The following is a 21,374-nucleotide window of genomic DNA, read 5'->3' as shown; positions in this document are numbered from 1 at the left end:
TCCTCCTAGTCCAATCCACAGTAGGAGAAATAACTGGTTAATAACTCATCGAGCCCTACATGAAAAGTGAGCCATACAGCCGTCCTGCTGAAGCCACAACCTTAACCAAAGCGCAAGAGAGAGGAACAGAGGTTAAGAGCGTTCGAGAATAAGGTGCTTAGGAAAATATTTGGGGCTAAGAGGGATGAAGTTACAGGAGAATGGAGAAAGTTATACAACGCAGAACTGCACTCATTGTATTCTTCACCTGACATAATTAGGAACATTAAATCCAGACGTTTGAAATGGGCAGGGCATGTAGCACTATGGATGAATTCAGAAATACGTATAGAATATTAGTTGGAAAACCTAAGGGAAAAAGATCTTTGGGGAGGTCGAAAGTAGGTGGGAGGATAATATTAAAATGGATTTAAGGGAGTTGAGACATGATGCTAGGGACTGGATTAATTTTACCGAGAGTAGGGATCGATGAAGGGCTTATGTGAGGGTGGCAATGAACCTCCCGGTTCTTTAAAAGCCATTTGTTAGTAGGCCTAAGTAAGTAATACAAATTATTATTTGTCGCATTACTATACTTGTAAGCAAAATATTCTTTATCAGGAAACTTTCGTCATAACCAGGGAGCGAAACTTGTTGCCCGATGGAAGAGGGGCAAGTGGTTTCAGGTTAACTGTGTTCTAGAGTCCCTCTACTGTGTACAATAGAAGGTTCCATTGAAGTCGTGGAGATCAAAACAGCTGAAGTAGTTCGTGGTTTATATCGAAGATTTTGATAATCTATAATAAAATAAGCTAGTACTGAACTAATTCGATACAAATGACAGCCTGCGTATGAAAAAAAAAAGATGTAACATGTAGTTACTTAAATTAAAAAAGAATAAATTTCCCGTGTATTTTTTCATCAGTCAGTACTCAGTTATGTGTAGAATCCTGTGATGTAACTGCAAAGCTAGTGAAATTCTGCACACCATACATACTATAAAAGAACAGCTGTATCGTGTAGCTTCACACTTGTCTGACTGATCAGCCAAGCAACACACACTCCACCACAATGCAGCAAACTAAGGTACCTTGTATGACTACGGAAAAATTATTCAATATATTTATGTATCTTGTTACATTCTTCAACATTGTAATAGTAGTAAATACTCCAATAGTTTAACGAAATTTCTCTTTCTTAAGGTTGTTCCATGCATTGCCGTTTTGGCAGTCCTGCTGGCTACAGTAAATGCTTTCCCTGAGCATTTGGTAGATGAACAACATTATGTATGTATAGGCTAAAACCTCATTTAACATCTTTTAACGTAAAAATGATAAATGAATTTCGAATAACTAATTTATTATTTTACTTATTTCATAGAGTAATTATATAGTAAATCCTCTGCTGAACTAATACTTCATAATTCAGGATCATACCCAGTACAAGTTCGAGTACGCAGTTCATGACCCACATACCGGTGACGTCAAGGAACAGTGGGAGTCCAGGGATGGAGACGCAGTGAAGGGATCTTACAGTCTGAAGGAAGCTGATGGAGGAACCCGCACCGTGGAGTACCACGCCGACAAACACAACGGTTTCGTCGCCGTCGTCAAGAAAGCTGGAGGACACTCCAAACCTGAGATCACTTACCATGGAGCTAAACCTCATTACTAAGTATTGAGGTGTATACTATTGTAATAAGTACATTGTAATAACATGTTATGGCATTATTTAAAATAAATTATTTTAATGAAAATATATTTCTCATATAAATTATTAATGGTGCAAATGGGAATATATATTGAATAAATATTGGAAGTTGTGTTGCATATATTCACACTACTGTATATAAATTGAAAAATCATGAATGAGATAGAGACAGAGAACTTAAAATCTAGCACAGCGATTAATCAATATCGAAAGTATGATGCGTAATGTTTGAAAACTATATAATATAATATTTTGGAGTTTAAAAAATAAATACATTATTACTTCGTTCCATGGAAACAATGCAGAAGTGATACAGAAATCTTTAAATAAAAATTAATGGAACGGCAACAAAATTAGGACAGTGGTTAGCAAACAAAAGACGTAAATAAAACTGTGTACATATAATTTCGTCAATATCCATCCACATGATCAGATTCATGTAGTACTAAAGGAAAGAGGATGGTCAAAATGTCTAATGTCTTTGTTATTTGTTTACTACTTTAAATTTTTTTTGGTGCGTCACAGTTAAGTAAGTCAAACCTTAAATCCACTTCCAAAAGTTATTGAAAATTATACGGGGGTCTAAATAAAAAAAAAAAAACTCGCATAGGTACTTACAAAACTGAAGTAACTCAGTTTTTAATATACTGTATTCACAAAATTCTTTCACCATTTTACTCACAAAAACAAATGTGCAAATTGCCTAGATTAGATTTTTAATATCTCACCTGGGTACAATAACACAAGCGTATGAACATGATTAATTATTTTATGATCAGTGATTCGCACATTGGAAATTATTTTCACTATACATAAAATATCAAAATTCTAATCTAGACAAACGTTGACTTATAGCCTGCTAAATATGTGTTCAAAATTTCATTAACTTCCCTTTAGTGGTTCCTGAATTATATTCATTTCTGTTAGTACGTGTCAGAAATTCAAACTTGCGGAAAATCAACAAACAGTGTGCCATTTAAAACCCCAGCGTGCAGGCCATTTACAAATGCCAACTCCATTCGTGCAAGATGGCCAATAAATTAATATATATTTTGCAAATCTAGTCTTTCAGGTAAAGCTCCCTGTAAAGCAGATTTGAATAATTTCAAGGGAAAAGTTGTTCCGGGGCCGGGTATCGATCCCGGGATTTTTCCCTTGAAATTATTCAAATCTGCTTTACAGGGAGCTTTACCTGAAAGACTAGATTTGCATAATATATACGTTACTGTGTACGTTAACAGAAAACCACAATTTCAAGTCACACAGAGATTGTGTCCACTCGATGTGGGTCTCTGGCGTTTCGTCAGCCCACGCGAGTTGTGTGGATATAAAGGGAAAAGTTGAGACGGTGTCGGGTGGAGTTCCCGGGTAGCTCAGTTGGTAGAGCGCTGGTACGTTCAACCAGAGGTCCCGGGATCGATACCCGGTCCCGGGACAATTTTTCCCTTGAAATTATTCAATATATATTTAGTTCTACACGTATCAAAGAATAGTTTTAGGTATATATATATATATATATATATATATATATATATATATATATTTATTCAATTCAACATTTTTGCTAAATTTCAATATTCTCTCCCCTTAATAGCTAACACAATCATTAACGGGTAGAATGCGCTTATTTTTTAAGTGTCTAGAATCTAGATTGATTCAAAGACATGAGAAAGGCCTTACAACATCTGAGAAGCTGAATTGCTTGTGTAATGCTTCTCGAATCCTTGCTAAAATGTCACCCATGGAACTTCTACAATCAGTCTACTTCGGCTATGTTCATTCAGCATTATCATATGATATTACTACTTGCGGATCTTCATCAAAATCAACAAGAACAGAAAGCAATACTTAAAATTATTAAGCAAATCCCTATTTGGACTGGAAGTAGCCTATATATTCACAGGGCTTTCATTTCAAAACTTCCCAGTCTAAACAACTAATTACTTAAATTGAATTCAATTTAAACAAAAACACATAAATTTAGATACTTATTGAATTTTAGATTTCACCCCACCCACAGCCACCTCCACTTTAAAATTTCAAATGGCACTCCTATATTTTTATGCTTAAATTATGAAACAGCATTCAATTGTTCGTACACCTCATTCATTTGTTTTCGCATCTTTTGTTTTCTATCGTCGCCTGGCAACCTGTATTTTTGTTATTATCAGTTGACTGTAGGATAAAAACACAGCTTATTTTGTGTAATTTCCTAAATTTAATGAATAAGGATGATTTATGTTCTGTCTTGAAGGGTATACAACATTTTAAAATAATTTAATACACAAACACAACTATTACATGAAATGCTCCATAAGTTTTTGTAGCTTTATTCTCTTCAGCTCTAATCAACAATAACAACAATGCAGTTTGCCAGGCGACGATAGAAAACAAAAGATGCGAAAACGAATGCGGTGTATAAACAATTGAATGCTCTTTCATATTTAAGTATAAAAATATAGTGTGCCATTTGAAATTTCAAAGTGGTTACGGGCGGGAGGTGAAATCTAAAATGCAATTAAGTCTGGTTTCAGACTTCCCCGTCAATATCTAAATTGACGTGTTTTTTGTTTAAATTGAATTTAATTCAAATAATTAGTTATTTAGACTGGGAAGTTTTGAAATGAAAGCCCTGTATACAGATTTTCAGAGGATTCAAATTGTTAACTGTGCCCTGAATATACACCTAATTTTAGAAATATTTTAAAATTTTTTTTTTCTCTTGTACGGAGGACGTTCCCGGAGACTTGCACTGCATCTAAGGCTTATTGTGCTTACCACTCCTATTCTGAGAACGACTGGATAGCCGAAGGGCCGCGCTCTAGTACAAGTACATCACGCCGCACAATGAACTTAACCGAGCTATGGTATGGATGATGACGATATGTGACCTAATGATGGTGAAGTGAGTCAGAGGTCCAACGCCGAAAGTTACCCAGCAATTCTGCTTCAATTGGTTGAGGGAAAACCTCAGAAAAAACCTAAAGAGAGAACATGTCCCAACCAGGATTTGAACCCGAGCCCGCTCGTGTCATGACTAGACGTGCTAACAATTACTCCACAGCGGTGGACGTGTGATTTATTACTCAAAATATAGATTTCTTTAAAACAAATTCAACCTATCATGTTTATGTTACTAGAACATTCCGAAACCTACATTGGAATTACCACAGGTTTACCAGAAAGTATTAACAGTATACAGAATACAGACAGTAATCTATACAATGAACTACAAAATATCGAAGAACTTTACAGGAAAAATTTATAAAAAAACGGGTAAATAATATTTTCGACACTATGCCAATTTACCTACACAATTGAATACGGTACCGTATCTGAATTAAAAGTTATAGAAGGTAACATTCTCTTTTTGATACTGCTGTTGCTAGTTTTTATGTCCCAGTTAGCCAGAGCTGAAATTGAGGATGGGGAGAGAAAGCAATCGGTCTGAACAGGACATGCGTCCAACGGGGAAGGCTATCGGGATTTGATGGGTCAAGTTGAAAGCTCCTCTTTGTGGAACGGCAGCGTCTTGTACCAATACACAGTGCGTCATTATTACGTCACTTATACAATACAGCCCATCTCTCATTCTAATGGGATACTAGTAGCATGGTTAGCGCTGCTCTTTATCGATGTAATAAAAAATCTCAGTCATTCTGTTACCTTTCGTAATAACATAATGACAAAAGTATGACGTAATTCTATATCTGTTGTATTGATATACACGACGTATATACAGTAGGTAGTGATTATTAGTCAGGAATTTACTCACGACATATAAACAAGCTGTTCACTGTATAAAAGTCTGTACGAGAGCTTTTATTAGTCAGATCGTCCGGATGTAGACAGTAAATTTTGCAATAGTATCAGCTTTTTAAATGGTAAGTATTTAGTAGAGATGAACAACGACCGAGAAAACGAGACTAACAGCGCCCGCAAAGCCCAAAACCCTCACAACAATGTTGTATTACGTCGGGTCCCTGACGTAAAGACTGGTTGTGAGTCTTCCGAGACTCGATATTGTGATCAAATCCCGAAGTCAGCAGTTGTTTATACCTGACTGAACTTTTATCTACTTTGGCAACTGTTATTTATGCATAAACAGTCAAATAGCCTATTTGAAACATCATCTCTACCTTTCAGTGTATAATAATCCGTTCCCCAGTCTTTATTTAATTACTAGGCCCTTACTAAAAGGCTAGGAATTTTCTTTTCATATGGTTGAGATCAAGTGTGCAATCTAAAGTGAAAAAATATTAGTATCATGTTTTATGTTTCTTGGAAATACAAATTTATTTGAGTTTTTTTTTTATATAACCATAGGTCATCATCATCAATAGCTATCAGGGTTTAGGCCATTTGACCTGTTCCGTCTCAGGTGAAAAGCTGGTCTCTCCATCGCTTCTTCGGGCGTCTACGATCTCGGTATCCAAGGGGTCTGTAATTTAATAATCTCCTGGTAGTCTATCATTTGGCATCCGTAGAACATGCTCATGCCAGTTGCTCCGATACTTGTGGATTGTCTCTGTAATGGCTGCGATATTTAGTTCTTGTCGGATGTCTTCATTATATTTATGGTCATAGAGAGTGTAGCCTGCTAGCGGTCTTAGTAATCTCATCTCAGCTGCTTCTATTCTTTTCAGTAGACTAGTATAACCATAGGTAATATCATATAATAGAACCATAACCTTCTGATAACTAAGATACTGCTCTCTTTTGTATTTTTGTCTCATTTAAACATTAATGTTATTTATTTCAATGATGCATGTTATTCAAAGTTACGAAATCTTTCCACGCCGACCAAATGCTATTTCGAGAATGATGAGCGAGACTCGAAGCGCAGCGAGAATGACGAGACGAGACTCGAAAGACAAATGCAGCGAACACAGCGTAGCGCACACCCGTTTGAGCAAGCTCGTTTTCGCAGGCGGTTCCTATAAATAACTATTTTGTACTAAATGGAATACTAAATGAGGTTCTCGCTGATATGTACGTCTCACTTGGCGATATGTTTCAAAGGAAGAATAATAGGTTTTTATAGCTACAAGTGAAGTCTGATTAGTGTAATATGTAGCTAGTCGGCAATGTATGCAATGGAGAGGGAAAGGAACTGGCCATCCTACTACATTATCTCCTGGCCTAGTTGCCTCATAAGTGGTGCTTTGTTGGCATCACATGTAAGATTCAGACCTGTTTTCGGACAGTTGATAAATAACAAAAACTAAATGAAACATAACAAAGATCCGATAAAATTACTAAACCAATATAATTATTACAAAACATGGATAATAAACGAAGATAAAGGTAGAGAAACAAGTCAAGAACAGAATATACGTAAGTCAGAATGAATAAATAGTATATTGAAATTAAGAAAAAGGGACATAAATACTAAATAATTTCCTTAGGTAAGCAAAGTAACTCGTTCTTCATTATAAATTGGAGTGATTTATTTGGCAGTAATCTTTGTTATAATTAATTAAAACTTAGCCTACTGTATTTGTAATTTAGGTTTAATTTAAAGATCTGTTTATAAACGCTACAGTGCCACTAAACATATTATTTTTTGTACGCTCAGACGTTTCATCCATTTAACGGATTCAGCTGATATAAACGCGCTTACCTGCACCTTCTTTTTTATACTTCTTACAAGCAGGAAATACTGTGCGAGCTAGCCGAACTAAAACTTACAGAAGAGCAGAAGGAATTATTGATTAACTTGCACTTATGGGAAATAACTAAAAATTTTGGTGAAACACAACACAACACAACCACAGAATGAACACCTCACCGACTGAAGTAAACACGGAACTGAAGGCGAATAGGACGTTGAGGGGGGAATCAGTGAGCTCTGTACTATAGAGCTCACTGGGAGGGAATGCTATATACGACTAAAAGAAAAAAAATGTCTTACACATACAATTTCAGGCTGGCAAACTCTTGAAAACTACACACATTAAAATAGAAAGAAAGAACTTACACAGAAGGTTAATTTTCCATCAAATTACAAGTAGGCCTACCCCTTCGAGCCACGAGCGGAAAGGATCAGATGTTCCCCAAATTCTATGTGCCCTTCTACTTATATTAGGGTTATTAAAAATTATAACAATTTAAAAGTCCCGTAACTTTATTAAGAAGTGGGTTTATAGAAAAATGACAATACTGTTGTGTTCATAAATAATGGAGTTTATTTTCACAGAATCTTCTGTTTCAAATGAAGACATTATTACAAAAAAAGCCCAAGTCATTTTTAATGAAAATGAGTTAACACGTTTTCCATATTTCATATGATTTTACTTACTTACTTTACTTTACTTTACTTTCTTTCTTTCTTTCTTTCTTTCTTTCTTTCTTTCTTTCTTTCTTTCTTTCTCTCTCTCTCTCTCTCTCTCTCTCTGACTTACTTACTGGCTTTTAAGGAACCCGGAGGTTCATTGCCGCCCTCACATAAGCCCGCCATTGGTCCCTATCCTGAGCAAGATATTTCAAATGTTTATAAACTCCAAAAATGATCCATGTCAGGTGCAACAGCCACAAGGATAAACACCGGTTGTACGGAAACAGCCGACACGTGTTGTTCTATTTATTTTTATTGTTCTCCTAAAAAATAGCAATTTTGACAAGGGTTGTTTTTGTAATAATGTCTTCAATTGTTTCGCAGTACAACAGTGCAGCTAACCGCTCACAAAAGAATGTTTCCCCCCCCCCCCCGCAGAAACTTCTGCTTCAGTTATTGTTTCATAGTACAACAGTAAAGCTGACCGTTCATAAAAGAATGGGTTTATTTTCACAGAGACTTCTGTTTTTCAATTATTCCACCAAAAAGAAAAGAAAAAAATCAAGTTGGAGAACATTGTCATAGTAAGGAAAAAGTATAACGAGAGTGGCAGCTATGGTGAACGGTGTTGAACGAAAGAACGAAAATAAGAACTAATTAAGAAAAAAATTAATGTTTAGTGTTGTATAGCACGTTTCCACTAATTTTTTATATTCTAGTGATATTTAACTTATTTTATCTTTTTGTTTTCATCATATCTCCCGATAATGGTATATTTTTATTTTACTTGGTTATTTAACGACGCTGTATCAACTACGAGATTATTTAGCGTCGATAGGATTAATGATAGTGAGATTATATTTGGCGAGATGAGGCTGAGGATTCACCATAGATTACCTGACATTTGCTTTTTGATTGGGGAAAACCTCGGAAAAAACCCAACCAGGTAATCAGCCCAAGCGGGAATCGAACCCGCGCCCGAACGCAACTGCAGATCGGCAGGCAAGCGCCTTAGTCCACTGAGCTACGCCGTGGCTATAATGGTATATGTACTGTATAATGTGATAACTTCATATATAATAATAATAATAATAATAATAATAATAATAATAATAATAATAATAATTTTATTATTATCATTATTATTATCATCATCATCATCATCATCATCATCATCATCATCATCAATATCTACTATTGCCTTATATCTATTCTTTGTATGTCTCATTTATTTTGACCTACTGTTCACATTTTATTATGCATTTTCCTTTCTATATGTTATATATTAAGTCTTATTTCTACTGACTTTTTGTTTACTTTATATTATGATTATGTACTTCAGTTTTGAGTGTAAAATTGTAGTGTACTTTACTTAGTAAATTTGTAGTGTTTTCTGTATCGCAGTTTCACTCCTGGTTGAGTGTTGGAAAAAGGTCATACGGCCTTAACTCTGCCAGGTTAAATAAATTATTATTATTATTATTATTATTATTATTATTATTATTATTATTATTATTATTATTATTTACAGGCGGCGAAATTCGAGTTTAGCAAGCGCAAAGAAGTCTATCGACACTTCCTCAACTTATATTGCAGCGTTCTCGTAGAAACTGTCAAAATGTTATGCACGTGCGAAGTAAACGATAAGCAGACGTCTTGTTTTGATTATCTGTTCTTTTAATCTCAACTTTCATCCAAACATCTCAGTATTATACATCTGCAATGTCTGCATGTTGCCAGATTGCAATTAATAAAATATAACTATTGTAATATCACAGTCTAGTACTCTAGTATATTATACAGTCACCAAGCTTGAGTTGTGAGGGTGCTAGGAACAAAAGACTGTGCCGGTACTATTTCGCATTGTCTGTAATGAGGCCATATTAGCGATCCTAGTGGTTAGCAACTATCTATGGATGCATATTTACTACGTATTGAGCTTCGTAACTGTATATATTAAACTATGGCAATATCTTTTGTCTGCATTTCTTCTCTATTCATTTCTCCGTGTTTTTAATCTTGGTTTAAACATCAGATTGCTAAACAATAACAAAACATGTTTTTATATTCGCTATAAGTTGAAATATGCATTAACCGCTTAAATATGCATATACAGGCACTATAAAATCTTGATCTTTGGTTGCAAATAATTTGAAATGCATTTATATAATGATGGCGTATCATTTACAACTAAGAAATAAAATATACAAATAACATGTCAAAATCCGTCCCCTAGTGATTACCATCTCCATGACGTTAAATACGTCAATACATATCTATTGTTCAAAGATGTAATTAAGGAAAAACTGGAAAGAATTCGACAAATAAAGTACAAAAACAATATAAAAGATTTGTAACATTTTATTGTTTAAAATATACTGCATTTGTATGTAAAAAAATTATAATTTTTAATGTCCGCACAAACAAGTTGAATGAAATGATATATTTGTACAAAAATTTTTAATGAGATTTAGCGCCGCATTAAGTGATGTATGTTGATGACTTCCTCGGTGGAATTTAGTAATGAGGTTTGGCTCCGTGGTAAGTGATCTCAGGTTTGGAGTGTCCTCCAACCTTCTTGACGACGGCGATGAAACCGTTGTGTTTGTCGGCGTGGTACTCCACGGTGCGGGTTCCTCCATCAGCTTCCTTCAGACTGTAAGATCCCTTCACTGCGTCTCCATCCCTGGACTCCCACTGTTCCTTGACGTCACCGGTATGTGGGTCATGAACTGCGTATTCAAACTTGTATTTAGGATGATGATCCTGAAAATAAAAGGACGTATATTAGAAGTTATTCTATAAAGTTACCATCTTCTCGTCAATATTTAATGTAGGTTATTTGTGTCCTTAACATAATGCATCATATTTATAGCCTATATTATAAATACAGTACATTTAATAATATTGTGCATTGACCTTTACAAAACATCTGGTTCATGAAACAAAACGCGACGGAAAAATAAAAGAAATTAAAATGACACAATCGACCGAATCTCCTTACTGTACTGAAAAGTACAGAGGAAATAGATTTCCCTCAGGTAAATGGCGTGGGTCTTGTAACAACCTCGGATGTTATGCGGAAACATTATAATTGTGGGATAGAATCTGGACTAGGAACTGGATATTTTTCTTTGTTTACAGCAGTGATGTCAACTGATGCCCATTGGAGCAAGCGCGCGCTTTAGAGCCCAGGAGAGCCTGAGCGCTTTACAGCGGAAAGGAAAGAGACAGACGAAAGAGGTAGTATATGCCGCTTGGTCGAGCTGTATACAGGGATGGCCAGCACTGATTCGATGGATAAAGAGAAGAGAACTTATTAAAACTGTATCCATGTTAATTTTTAGATTTGTCTGAGAAGTACCACGGTTGGGCAGATAAAACCGGCCCCATCTCATGTCATATGATTTGGAAAATAAATTGTGTAGGGTATGATTTCTTTTCTTTCTTTTTTCTTGAAAATGTAATTATGTTGGCTGTACTGTATCTTCCGCGTGTTTTGTGTCATTGTTGTTGCGCCATTGTTGCTTATAACCTCTTCTGGTTGCTGTTTAAAAGTCAGACGTTCTAAACACATGTAAAGAGTTGTTCTTTAAATAACCATGACTTATTCAATATCAGAGCGAATATTCATAGTGGAGGCGTACGTACAGACCAGCTCTATTAAGGAAACACAACAATTATTCAGAGACAAATATCCGCTTCGCGAAAAGCAGCATTCAGGAATTGCATCCGCAGTATCACCCATGAGAAATGGACACGTGTTTTCATGAACCTGTTAAAACGTGCACAGAAGTGTCTAGATGCAGATGGAGGGCACTTCCAACATTTATTATGAAGGTAAATGCATTTTATTTTCATTCCATTTGAAGTTTGTTTCAAATCATTAGTACCTATCAATGTCATAACACGGGCCGGTTTTATCTGCTCAACCCCGTATAAGTGCATTATAAGAATGTAAGTTTTAATTTTAATATTCATTTTTCACAAGTTTGTTTTTTTATTCAAAGGGAATATTTCCTCAACTTTTTTTACAGAAAAGTGCAATTTTCATATATGTTTGTTTACAGCCTTACAGATACTAAAACAATGTTTTCGCAAATCTAATATATCGTAAATACGTATTACTGAAGATAATGTATTAAAATGTTTGAAATATTCGCACGGAAAATGTTTGTAAGGAAATTAATTAACAAAGCAAATACTGTTACAACACAAACAAAAGATATGTGCCTATGTGTTGGTAAAACGTCAGCTCTATAGCTTCAGCAGATTTCGAGATAATTTAATATTCTGATAACAGAAAGTTGCGCACCAATATCACCTAAAAGCATAATGCGATTTAATGGGAAGTCTTGGTGTATGTAGTTCTACTTCGTTCGGTAATGAAAGAAGAGTTTGCTGTCGCTAGGCCTATTGGTCAATGCGTTTGAGCGCTCAAGATCATAAAGCGTCAACGCTGTTTTGCCCGTGGAAACGTTTTCTGTGACACATTGACAGCAGCACGTTCGGACATTACGGTCGCCCCCCCATCATAAAATTTTCACACGCACATGGCCGCATGGGTGGCTTGGCATTGACACAACAAAGGCAAAGTAAAATTCCCTGGCAAAACAAACTTATACTCTGAGGTTGTATTTACTATAAAAAAAAAAGACTAGAAAAATACAGCCCGAGCACTATAGGTTCGAAGTTACCTTTAGTTCTTATACTATCATTAAATTATTAACTATGACAGGGGCGGACGCAGGATTTTTTTTCGGGGAGGGATTTGAGGAGATAGTAAAAATGGAGTAATGAGAAATAAGTTTATAGACTCACAATTTGTTTCCGAGTCACAAACATTTACAAATTGGCCTGAGTAGCGTAGTCGGTATAGCCTTCTGTGCTCGAAGTTGCGGGTTCTACCCCAACCCAGCTCGATGGCATTTAAGTGTGTTTAAATGCGACAGGCCTCATATCAGTCGATTTACTGGCATGTAAAAGAAGTCCTGAGGGAAAAAATTTCGGCACACCGGCGACGCTGATATAACCTCGGCAATTGCGAGCATTGTTGAATAAACCATAATTATTTAATTTTAACATTTACAATGACTGCAATACAAAAACAATGACAGAATGACATTTACAGAAGAAGGCGACGAGGCTTCTTAGACATTTCATCCAGTACTTCATGAGCTTTTACTTCTACATTTTTATGTATATACATTAAGCCCAGTCCATTTAATCTGTCTGCTCCCATCGTGCTCCTCAAGTAAGTCTTCAAATACCACAATGTTGAGAACGACCGTTCTGGTGTTGCTGTAGTTACAGGCAACGTGCAGAAAAGTTTCAGCGCCTTGCGAGTGCAGGGGAAAATAATTTCATTGCACCTGTTCAAAGATGATATAAAATCAGTAGGTATTAGGTGAAGATTTTTCTGATCAAGGAAATTTCTTCTCCACATCTTCAATTCATTGAAGAAAGACTCTGGTGATGCATCAACATCATTGGACCACTGATTTACTACAGCCTGAACAGCAGTTTCTAAATCTTCATTTGATGCTCGCACTATGTTTTTAGGCAGCAAAGTTTGTATGGACTTTAGGATTCCCTTATGATTTAAAAACCTGTTCTCGAGCTGACTAATGAAATAGTCTAAGAAGAGAAGGAAAATTACAAGCCTAAAATACTCTTCATGACTCTCTGTCTTGAAGTAAGAACGCTGTGTTTGTCTTCGTGCAGTTCTTGGAATTTAACACTTTAGCAAAGAGAATTTACGTGGAAAACTCTCTAATTCCTATGTAGATTCACGAATTAAAATTAATATTATTTTTGTTTCTTGTTCCGTATTTTTCTCAAAATTTCGGGAGGGGATATATCCCCTTAATCCCCCCCCCCTTGCATCCGCCCCTGAACTATGATGTACAAGCATTTAGGTTAAAGAGTAAGCTTAAAGTTGCAAAGGAAAGATTTGTTCGAATTCCATTCAGGCTATCCAATAGTATTCAATCTTTTTTGCTAGTGTACCTCTAAAATACATTTTTTTTACGTTCGTAAACCTACCCCCTAACTGTATTGCAATTATATAAGAAATAACAAAAGATTGATTGATATTTTATGCGAGATACAGGGTGAATCAAAAGTCTGGAATCAAACAGTTTTACTTTTTGGTGGAAAAACTTGCTGTGATGCATATAATAATTCAAATAATGGACTTAAATTAATAAAAAATGGTTTGACACAAATTACCTTTCTATCAACGAAAATAAAACCATAATTATTCCATTCTCATTATCTGAAAAATGTAACAAACCTCCTACATCTATATTAAGTATTAAATTACATAATTCTGATTGTTGTCTTATGCAGTGTAAATGTCCGATTTTATTAAAGAGTCCTCTGAAGTTAAGTATTTAGGCATAATTTTCGATAATCATTTAAAATGGAACCAATACATTAATTACCTTTGTAATAAATTACGTAAAATAGTATATTATTTTGTTTTATTGAGGAACTACTTGTCAACAAGTTTATTACGCACAATATATTTAACTTTATTTCAATCGGTAATTATGTATGGAATTATAGGATGGGGTAGCTCATTTAAATCCAATTTTAATCCACTTTATTTATTACAGAAGAAAATAATTAAAATATGTCTTCATAAACCTATTGATTTTCCATCTCAAAACTTGTTTTTAGACTTTAATGTACTTAAAGTAAGACACATTTATTATATTGTATTAATAAAATTCATACATAAAAATCGAAATGATTTTGAATTGTATTCTCATAGTCATGAAACAAAAGGTATGAATTCTTTAAGATTGTTTGAACCAAAATCAACACTGTTACAGTATTTAATCATAGTAGTAATTTAGGCCCAAGAATATATAACAAATTTATATTTAAATATCCTAATCTTGTCAATTATAATAGTTCTAGTATTAAATTTAAAAAGTTATGTATGGATTTTATAAAAATTGAAAAATTGTAAATTTAAATTTATATACTATAATTGCATAGTAGACATAAGACAAATTGTATTGTATACTTATTAATTTCAATTCAGGAATCCGCCCCTGAGCACGAGTTCTCCTCTTTCAGGGGCGAGCTAAAATTTTTTTATATATATAATATATGTTATGTTATAATTATTAGCAAAATAATAAATAAATAAATAAATAAAATTTGCTTTGTACTATAATGTTGTTTTGATTACTTTTATAAGGCTAAAGATACCATCAATATCAATTCCACTTATCATGTCATATTCAGTGTCTTTCTTTGGGATAACACTTTCTTTGTGAATGGTGTGTTTCATTCACTTAGTACAGCATAGTTATACTACTATGGAATTTAAGTGAATATTCCTTCTTTACTCTTTATTATGTTATTAAGGTTTAAAACACAACTGCAATATTAAGAAATCAGTGTTAGTACTTTTGTTTTACAGACAATATAGAAAATAACAAACAGAAAGAAGCCATATAAAAATAACGACATAAAATTTCAGGTTCCGTTTGAAGTTTGTGCACCACTGTTTTCTTAATCCAACAGGCTGCTTATCCCTCCTAGCATACCTAGCGCTTAATGCCCGCGCACGAAGTCAAGGTCAGAAAAATGCGCTTGTTTTGACATCACTGGTTTACAGTATATAGACCTACTATCCGGTGCAGTGTCAGGAACCAGATATGTCAACACCAACTGGAGAGATAACAAATTAACTAGTCTACATTTATTAAAATGGCCATAGTGCGGTCTCTGAAGTGACAGACACAGTTCGAAGCTTATGTACTTACGTAATGGTGTTCTTCCTCAAAATGTCCTGGGTAGGCGTTTGCTGCAGCGAAGAGAGCCACAAAGGCGAGAAAAACAATAGTCTGTATGTAAAAAAGAAATGGCATTCAGTAACACCTGAATTTGAAAATACTAATATTCTAATTGTACCGATATCTAAGATTAATGGTTTTGTATCAGTTCCAGATATCTCAAGACTTAGTTAAGGTGACATTTAACATTTAATTTTTTAAGGTGACATGTATTTATTTAGCCTGACGAGTTACTTCCTTGGTTTGAATTGTAAACTATTTAAAAATAGCGTGTAAGAGGGCCTTAGACTAGAAACGTTTAGCTTAAATGTAGTTCTGTTTATAAGTATGCATAAGGGTGTAATTATTTGAGTTATTTGAACTGTGGTATCAGTGAATCGAGGTGAGTCAGTGAAGTTATGGTTTTACAGTGCAGTGAATAGTTCCGATCAGTGATAATTTATAGCGTCAATGAAATGTGTTCTATAGTGTAAGTGAAATGTGTTATAGAGTGTCAGTGAAATGTGTCCTAAAGTGTCAGTGAAATGCGTCATAGTGCCACTACAGTGAGTGAGATGAGAGTAAAGTGAAAGACTATTGAAACTTATGTAGGTTGTATTGTAAAATTAGGTATTTTATGTTTTATTGTTAATTGTAATTATTGTGTTAAATTGTATTGTGTATTCTTATTGTATTGTGTATTGTATAATTGTATTGTGTATTGTAAATTTTATTGTGTATTGTTTATCATTTTATTGTGTATGGTTTTTATTGTGTATACCACTGCCACCGGGTGCTTGCCCACTTGCAGTGTAAATAAATACATACATACATACTCCGTCAAATGATGACCACAGTAAATCAAGAATTTAAACAATATTATGAACATATGCCCAGGCAATAATTTCCAATCACTTTTTTGCACATGTGGTAGGCCTAATTATTACTGTAAACCATGTAGGAATAGAGTTATGTTATTGGAAGGTCTGTATCTCGAGAATACCACCCTTATTTCCCATCACAAGTTCTACTTTAATACCTACCTCTGCATTTTACTGGATTCTTAGTAAACTTGAAAGTTTGAAATGCGCAAGTAACAGTTAAAATAAGCAATTTTCCTATTCTATACAACATTTTCTTTGTCAAAATATACATTTGTATGTATAGTCGAATGTACAGATCCAGAAACAAAATTTGGGTCATCTGAGTTTTGTTAGTTCCAGTTATAACATACTGCACATATGCAGTAATAAGAACGCCTGTATCTACTCTACTTGTGGACAGTCTTGCGAGCTTTTGGCTACATCAGAAGGACTGCTACCAAGAGTAGGTCAATTTTTTTCTGGCTCTGTACAATTTTAAAAGATCATTTCATCATAGTTTTATTATGTTATAGCCTACTGTATTTACAAGTTGCATTACGCTTAGACATTCGATCTTTTATTATAAACGCAATGAGGAATAAGAGGAAATGAGGGGAAAAGTAATTAAAAGGTACAAGATTACGTGTCCTAATAAAGAAATTTTGGGCTGACAAACAAACATTCTGATAGGGGCAGATAAAAAAAGTTAATTTTCTTTCTTTCGCCATGTTAATAATGTCAAAACAAGTGCTTATACAAATTTTGGCCACTCGACCACAATTACGAGGACCGTAAAAAAATTAGGTCGCCAGGGCCCGTTAACAGAAAGAAAACATAATTTCATTGTAAAAATCTATTGGAACAGGTACAGCAATTGTTGAGCTATTTTTCAACATGTTCTCCACCGGAAATAATACATTTGCCATATCATGGGATCGACAGAGAGGTGCAAACGGCTGTCAAACGCTGGTTGTGACCCCAGGCCGTTGACTTCTACGACGCAAAGATACAAAAATTGATGCCACAGTATGACAATTCCAGTGGGGGATATGTTGACAAATAGCGCAACAATTGCTGTATCTGTTTCAATAAATCTTTTTGTGCAATTGTGCTTTTTTTTTTCTACAAACGGCCCCAGGGAAAATCACTTTTTGGACAGCCTCGTAATTGCGGTCGAGTGGACAAAATTTGTGTAAGCACTAGTTTTGATATCATTAACATGGTGGAAGAAAAAAATTAACTTTTTTATCTGCCTCCATCAGAATGTTTGCTTGTGAGAGGAAGAGTTTATGAGAGCTCCAAGCAAGATGGCCACTTGTCTCACTCCTTTTCACAGTTCCGTTGAAGGAACTTACGAGATTTTGAAGGGGGAATGAACGTAACCTAAAGCTCTCACGTAAGGGGAAGAAATGCTAAATGCACGATCATATATGTATAATACAGAATGACTTTCAGCTGGAACTTGGTCAATATTAATTTAGCCTAAAATTGAAATGTAATACAATGTAGTCATAAGTAGTAAACTGTGCCTATTTAACCTCACATCTAGGCAGATAACTATTGACCTTAGTGGTAACAAATTCGATATAATGAAAGTCCAAACGATACCCTTCATAATTCATATGGTTGTTGCTACTTTTTGCACAGTTCTGCACTAGTCACTAAGATCCCTGTAGCTAAACGTAACAGCTATCATCAGTATTCACTGCAGTGAACATTTGGACAAGAAAATCAAGACTTTATTAATGAAGTTGTAACATTATGCAGCAATAATAATCACGTGACGCACAGTAACGTGACAAATTGGCCATTCGATTTCTTACAAAGATAGAGTTGATTGAATGATGACTCTTTTGCTAGTAGAATTAATGCTCAAAACTGCCGAATTTTGGGGCCTGCAAAAATTAAACAAGAATAATGAATTGTTTGTTAATAACTACAACAGAGATTCTGTAGGATCAGAAATTCATAACATCATAAAGATTCATAAAGTTCCTCTGATGATGGACGAGACACTGTTTGGTCCGGCTTTACGGAAACTTCATTAGCCAGCTTTAATTGGAAAAGGTGGGAGTCCAAGGACCAGGGGCCTGTGACAGTAACAGGCGAACGTTATTGCAAACTTCTACGCTGTCTCTACAGGAATGAGATGCCTTGAATAAAACTGATTTTAAACGTTTATAATGGAGTTCTCCGTTCATTTCTACTCCGTATGCCCTTCAAAATCTTTACATTAAGAAGTTAGGTACAGCTTACAGCAGTAAAATTTTGGAAATATTCAACATTTTTTCCTCATTACTGTATCTTGTACAATAATGAAAATTAATATGTGTAAAACACTGTCCTTCTGCTATATGAAAAAAAATATATTTTTACAATTAAAAATAAATATTTAAATTTTCTTTTCAAAATTCAGTTCACTGTGCAGTGATGAAACGTTTCCCACATAACTCAAAAACTATCCAACATTCTGTGATTAAATATTTTGTGTGTATTTATGCATGTCATATCTACAATATGATGCAAGAACACTTCTCTACCTTTGATAGATTGTCTGATAAAAAATAAATTCATTTTAAAAATGGTCAAATATCAGTATTTTCTTTTAACACAAAATAAAAAAAAAATATTTATTAAGGAATGCAGATGAAAGAGCATGCTATTGTAAACGTGAGTTTCAGCAATAAAATAAAATATTTTCATTTTGTTGGTAGTTTTAACCGATAACCAGAAATACAAAAGTGACATTATACAATCAACAGCTGATTGAGGACACAGTAATTACAAGTTCACCTTAAAAATAGTGTAATTATGATTTCGTTGTTTGTTAGATATGTATTGCATTTAACCAATGTGGCATAATATTAAGTATGTATATAAGACAACTTTTTAAGATCTGAAGATGGCATAAATATGCCGAAAACGTTCATCAATAAAATGTAACATATTAATACTACATTGTAAGATAAGCAATAGACGGCCCCATTCATTCCAAACCCAATAAAATAAAAGAGCGAGAACATGAAAAAGTTAATACGTTTATGAGTTATGAGGGAAACGCTTAATCCCTGCACAGTGAACTGCCAACATTTTGAATGTTGAAAAAAAATATATATACATATAAATTTCTTTTTAATCGTAAAAACATTTTTTTTTCATACAGCAGAACAGTTTTTACACATACCAATTGTTATTATTGTACAAGATACAGTAATGGAGCAAAAAAAAAGTTGAATATTTCAAAAAAGTTTACTGTTGTAAGCTGTGCCTAAACCCTTTAAGTTTTACGTTTCCCCGATCACCACCCAGAGTGGACTAAGTAGGCAAAGATAATTTATAATCAGTTTTTGGTGTTATGTATCAAAGGAAATTACTTTATTGTGTTTATAAATGTAATACGCCGAGGTTTTAGCGTGAATTTTATTACACAGAACACCAGCGAACGCTAAATCGAGACAAACAAACAAGCAATTAAAATGTTTCAAGATCGTGACGTAGAGTATAATGAGACAGTTGAGATATCTGTTTGTTCTTTAGCGTTTAAAATATTTTTAATTATTCTTGAATTGAGTTTGACTTGCTGTATTTTACCTGCATTGTGGAGAAGAGCTGTTCTGTGCTTCCGTGGGACGACTGCTGAAGAATCTGACATAAAGAGTGCTTTTATATCTCATCGAACGGATGTACGTACGTGGTTTCACCTACGCGGTTATATCACAGGGACAGGCACAGGTTGGATCCGAGTATGGGACTCAATTCCTCAAGAATTTTGTTGTGTAATCCAATTGACAAAGTTAACATCCTCTTCGTCTTGAATTACTTTTAGCAACCTGCTGCTTTCCCAAAATAGTTCGCTGCACTCAGTGCATTGCATTTTCCGTTAGCTTGGTTTGTCAAGTAGTAACTCGTCTTCTTTCTTCTGCTATGGGCATTCTTGTTATATTAATAACACAATACATATACACCGTGTCCATAAATTATTTTTACAACTTCAGATGAAACGAGATGTCTCAGTTCTGTTTTTTTCATGTGAAAGAGAATCTCTCGAAGTTTTGTTTTTACACCCTCAATGCACTTCTATGTGTGCCCCCCTTGTCGCCCTTAGGATATCAATGCGATAATCGATTTCCTGCAATGTCCGCTCTAGTACCTCCACAGTAACTGATGCGATCGCGTCCTGAATTCTTTGACGTAGGACATAAATATTGGGAACTGGCGTCTGGTACACAATATCCTTTGCATAACCCGTTATGTCGGGTGATCGTGGTGGCCAAGGGAGTGGGCCATCCCTCCCAAATCATCTTGTCGAATTTAGGGGTCTGAAAAGCCTCTCGAGATTCGAGAAATCGATCACCATATTCCAAAAGTTAATGTGTGGTGCGGTCTTATGCACAATAAAATCCTTGGTCCCTTTATCTTCGCTCAAGAGACTGTTAACACCAATACTTACCTGGATATGCTAGAGGAATTTGTTTTCTAGCAACTAGAGCATCTCCAACCAGGTATCTTTTTCCAACAGGTTGGTGCACCACCTCACTGGGCTCTGGAGATAACCATTTTCCTAGGCGGTGAATTGGGAGGGATGGCCCACTCCCTTGGCCACTACGATCATCCGTCATAACGGGTTATGCAAAGGATATTGTGGACCAGACGCCAGTTTCCAATATTCAAGTCCTACGACAAAGAATTCAAGACGGCAACGCGTCAGTTACTGTGGAGGTAGACCTACTACAGCGGACATGGCAGGAAATC

At 35.0% G+C, this 21,374-nt stretch overlaps 3 protein-coding genes across 3 annotated transcripts in view; 1 reads left to right on the top strand and 2 right to left on the bottom strand.

Moving 5' to 3' along the window:
• The window catches only part of LOC138702314 (leukocyte elastase inhibitor-like), a 163,491-nt gene extending 155,965 nt beyond the window's left edge, over positions 1 to 7,526 (bottom strand). The window contains exon 1 of the mRNA XM_069829904.1: positions 7,313 to 7,526. The gene's annotated coding sequence lies outside the window, so the exon portion shown is untranslated. The remainder of the gene's footprint in view (positions 1 to 7,312) is intronic.
• On the top strand, positions 1,020 to 1,699 carry LOC138702310 (cuticle protein 19-like). Its single transcript, XM_069829901.1, has 3 exons — positions 1,020 to 1,065; positions 1,182 to 1,265; positions 1,408 to 1,699. The coding sequence occupies exons 1-3, from the start codon at positions 1,051 to 1,053 to the stop codon at positions 1,651 to 1,653; spliced, it is 345 nt and encodes a 114-aa protein (XP_069686002.1). The 5' UTR covers positions 1,020 to 1,050; the 3' UTR covers positions 1,654 to 1,699.
• A 2,783-nt stretch (positions 7,527 to 10,309) lies between the features above and the next one.
• LOC138702309 (cuticle protein 19-like) lies at positions 10,310 to 20,362 on the bottom strand. Its single transcript, XM_069829900.1, has 3 exons — positions 20,214 to 20,362; positions 15,751 to 15,831; positions 10,310 to 10,732 (listed from the first exon to the last, which is right to left on the bottom strand). The coding sequence occupies exons 1-3, from the start codon at positions 20,217 to 20,219 to the stop codon at positions 10,484 to 10,486; spliced, it is 336 nt and encodes a 111-aa protein (XP_069686001.1). The 5' UTR covers positions 20,220 to 20,362; the 3' UTR covers positions 10,310 to 10,483.
• Positions 20,363 to 21,374: the final 1,012 nt, after the last annotated feature.

The sequence above is a fragment of the Periplaneta americana genome, chromosome 6 (genome assembly GCF_040183065.1).
Source record: "Periplaneta americana isolate PAMFEO1 chromosome 6, P.americana_PAMFEO1_priV1, whole genome shotgun sequence".
In the NCBI taxonomy this organism is placed as follows: domain Eukaryota; kingdom Metazoa; phylum Arthropoda; class Insecta; order Blattodea; family Blattidae; genus Periplaneta; species Periplaneta americana.
Note: the sequence above shows the minus strand (reverse complement) of the source record. Positions and strands in the feature narration are given on the sequence as shown.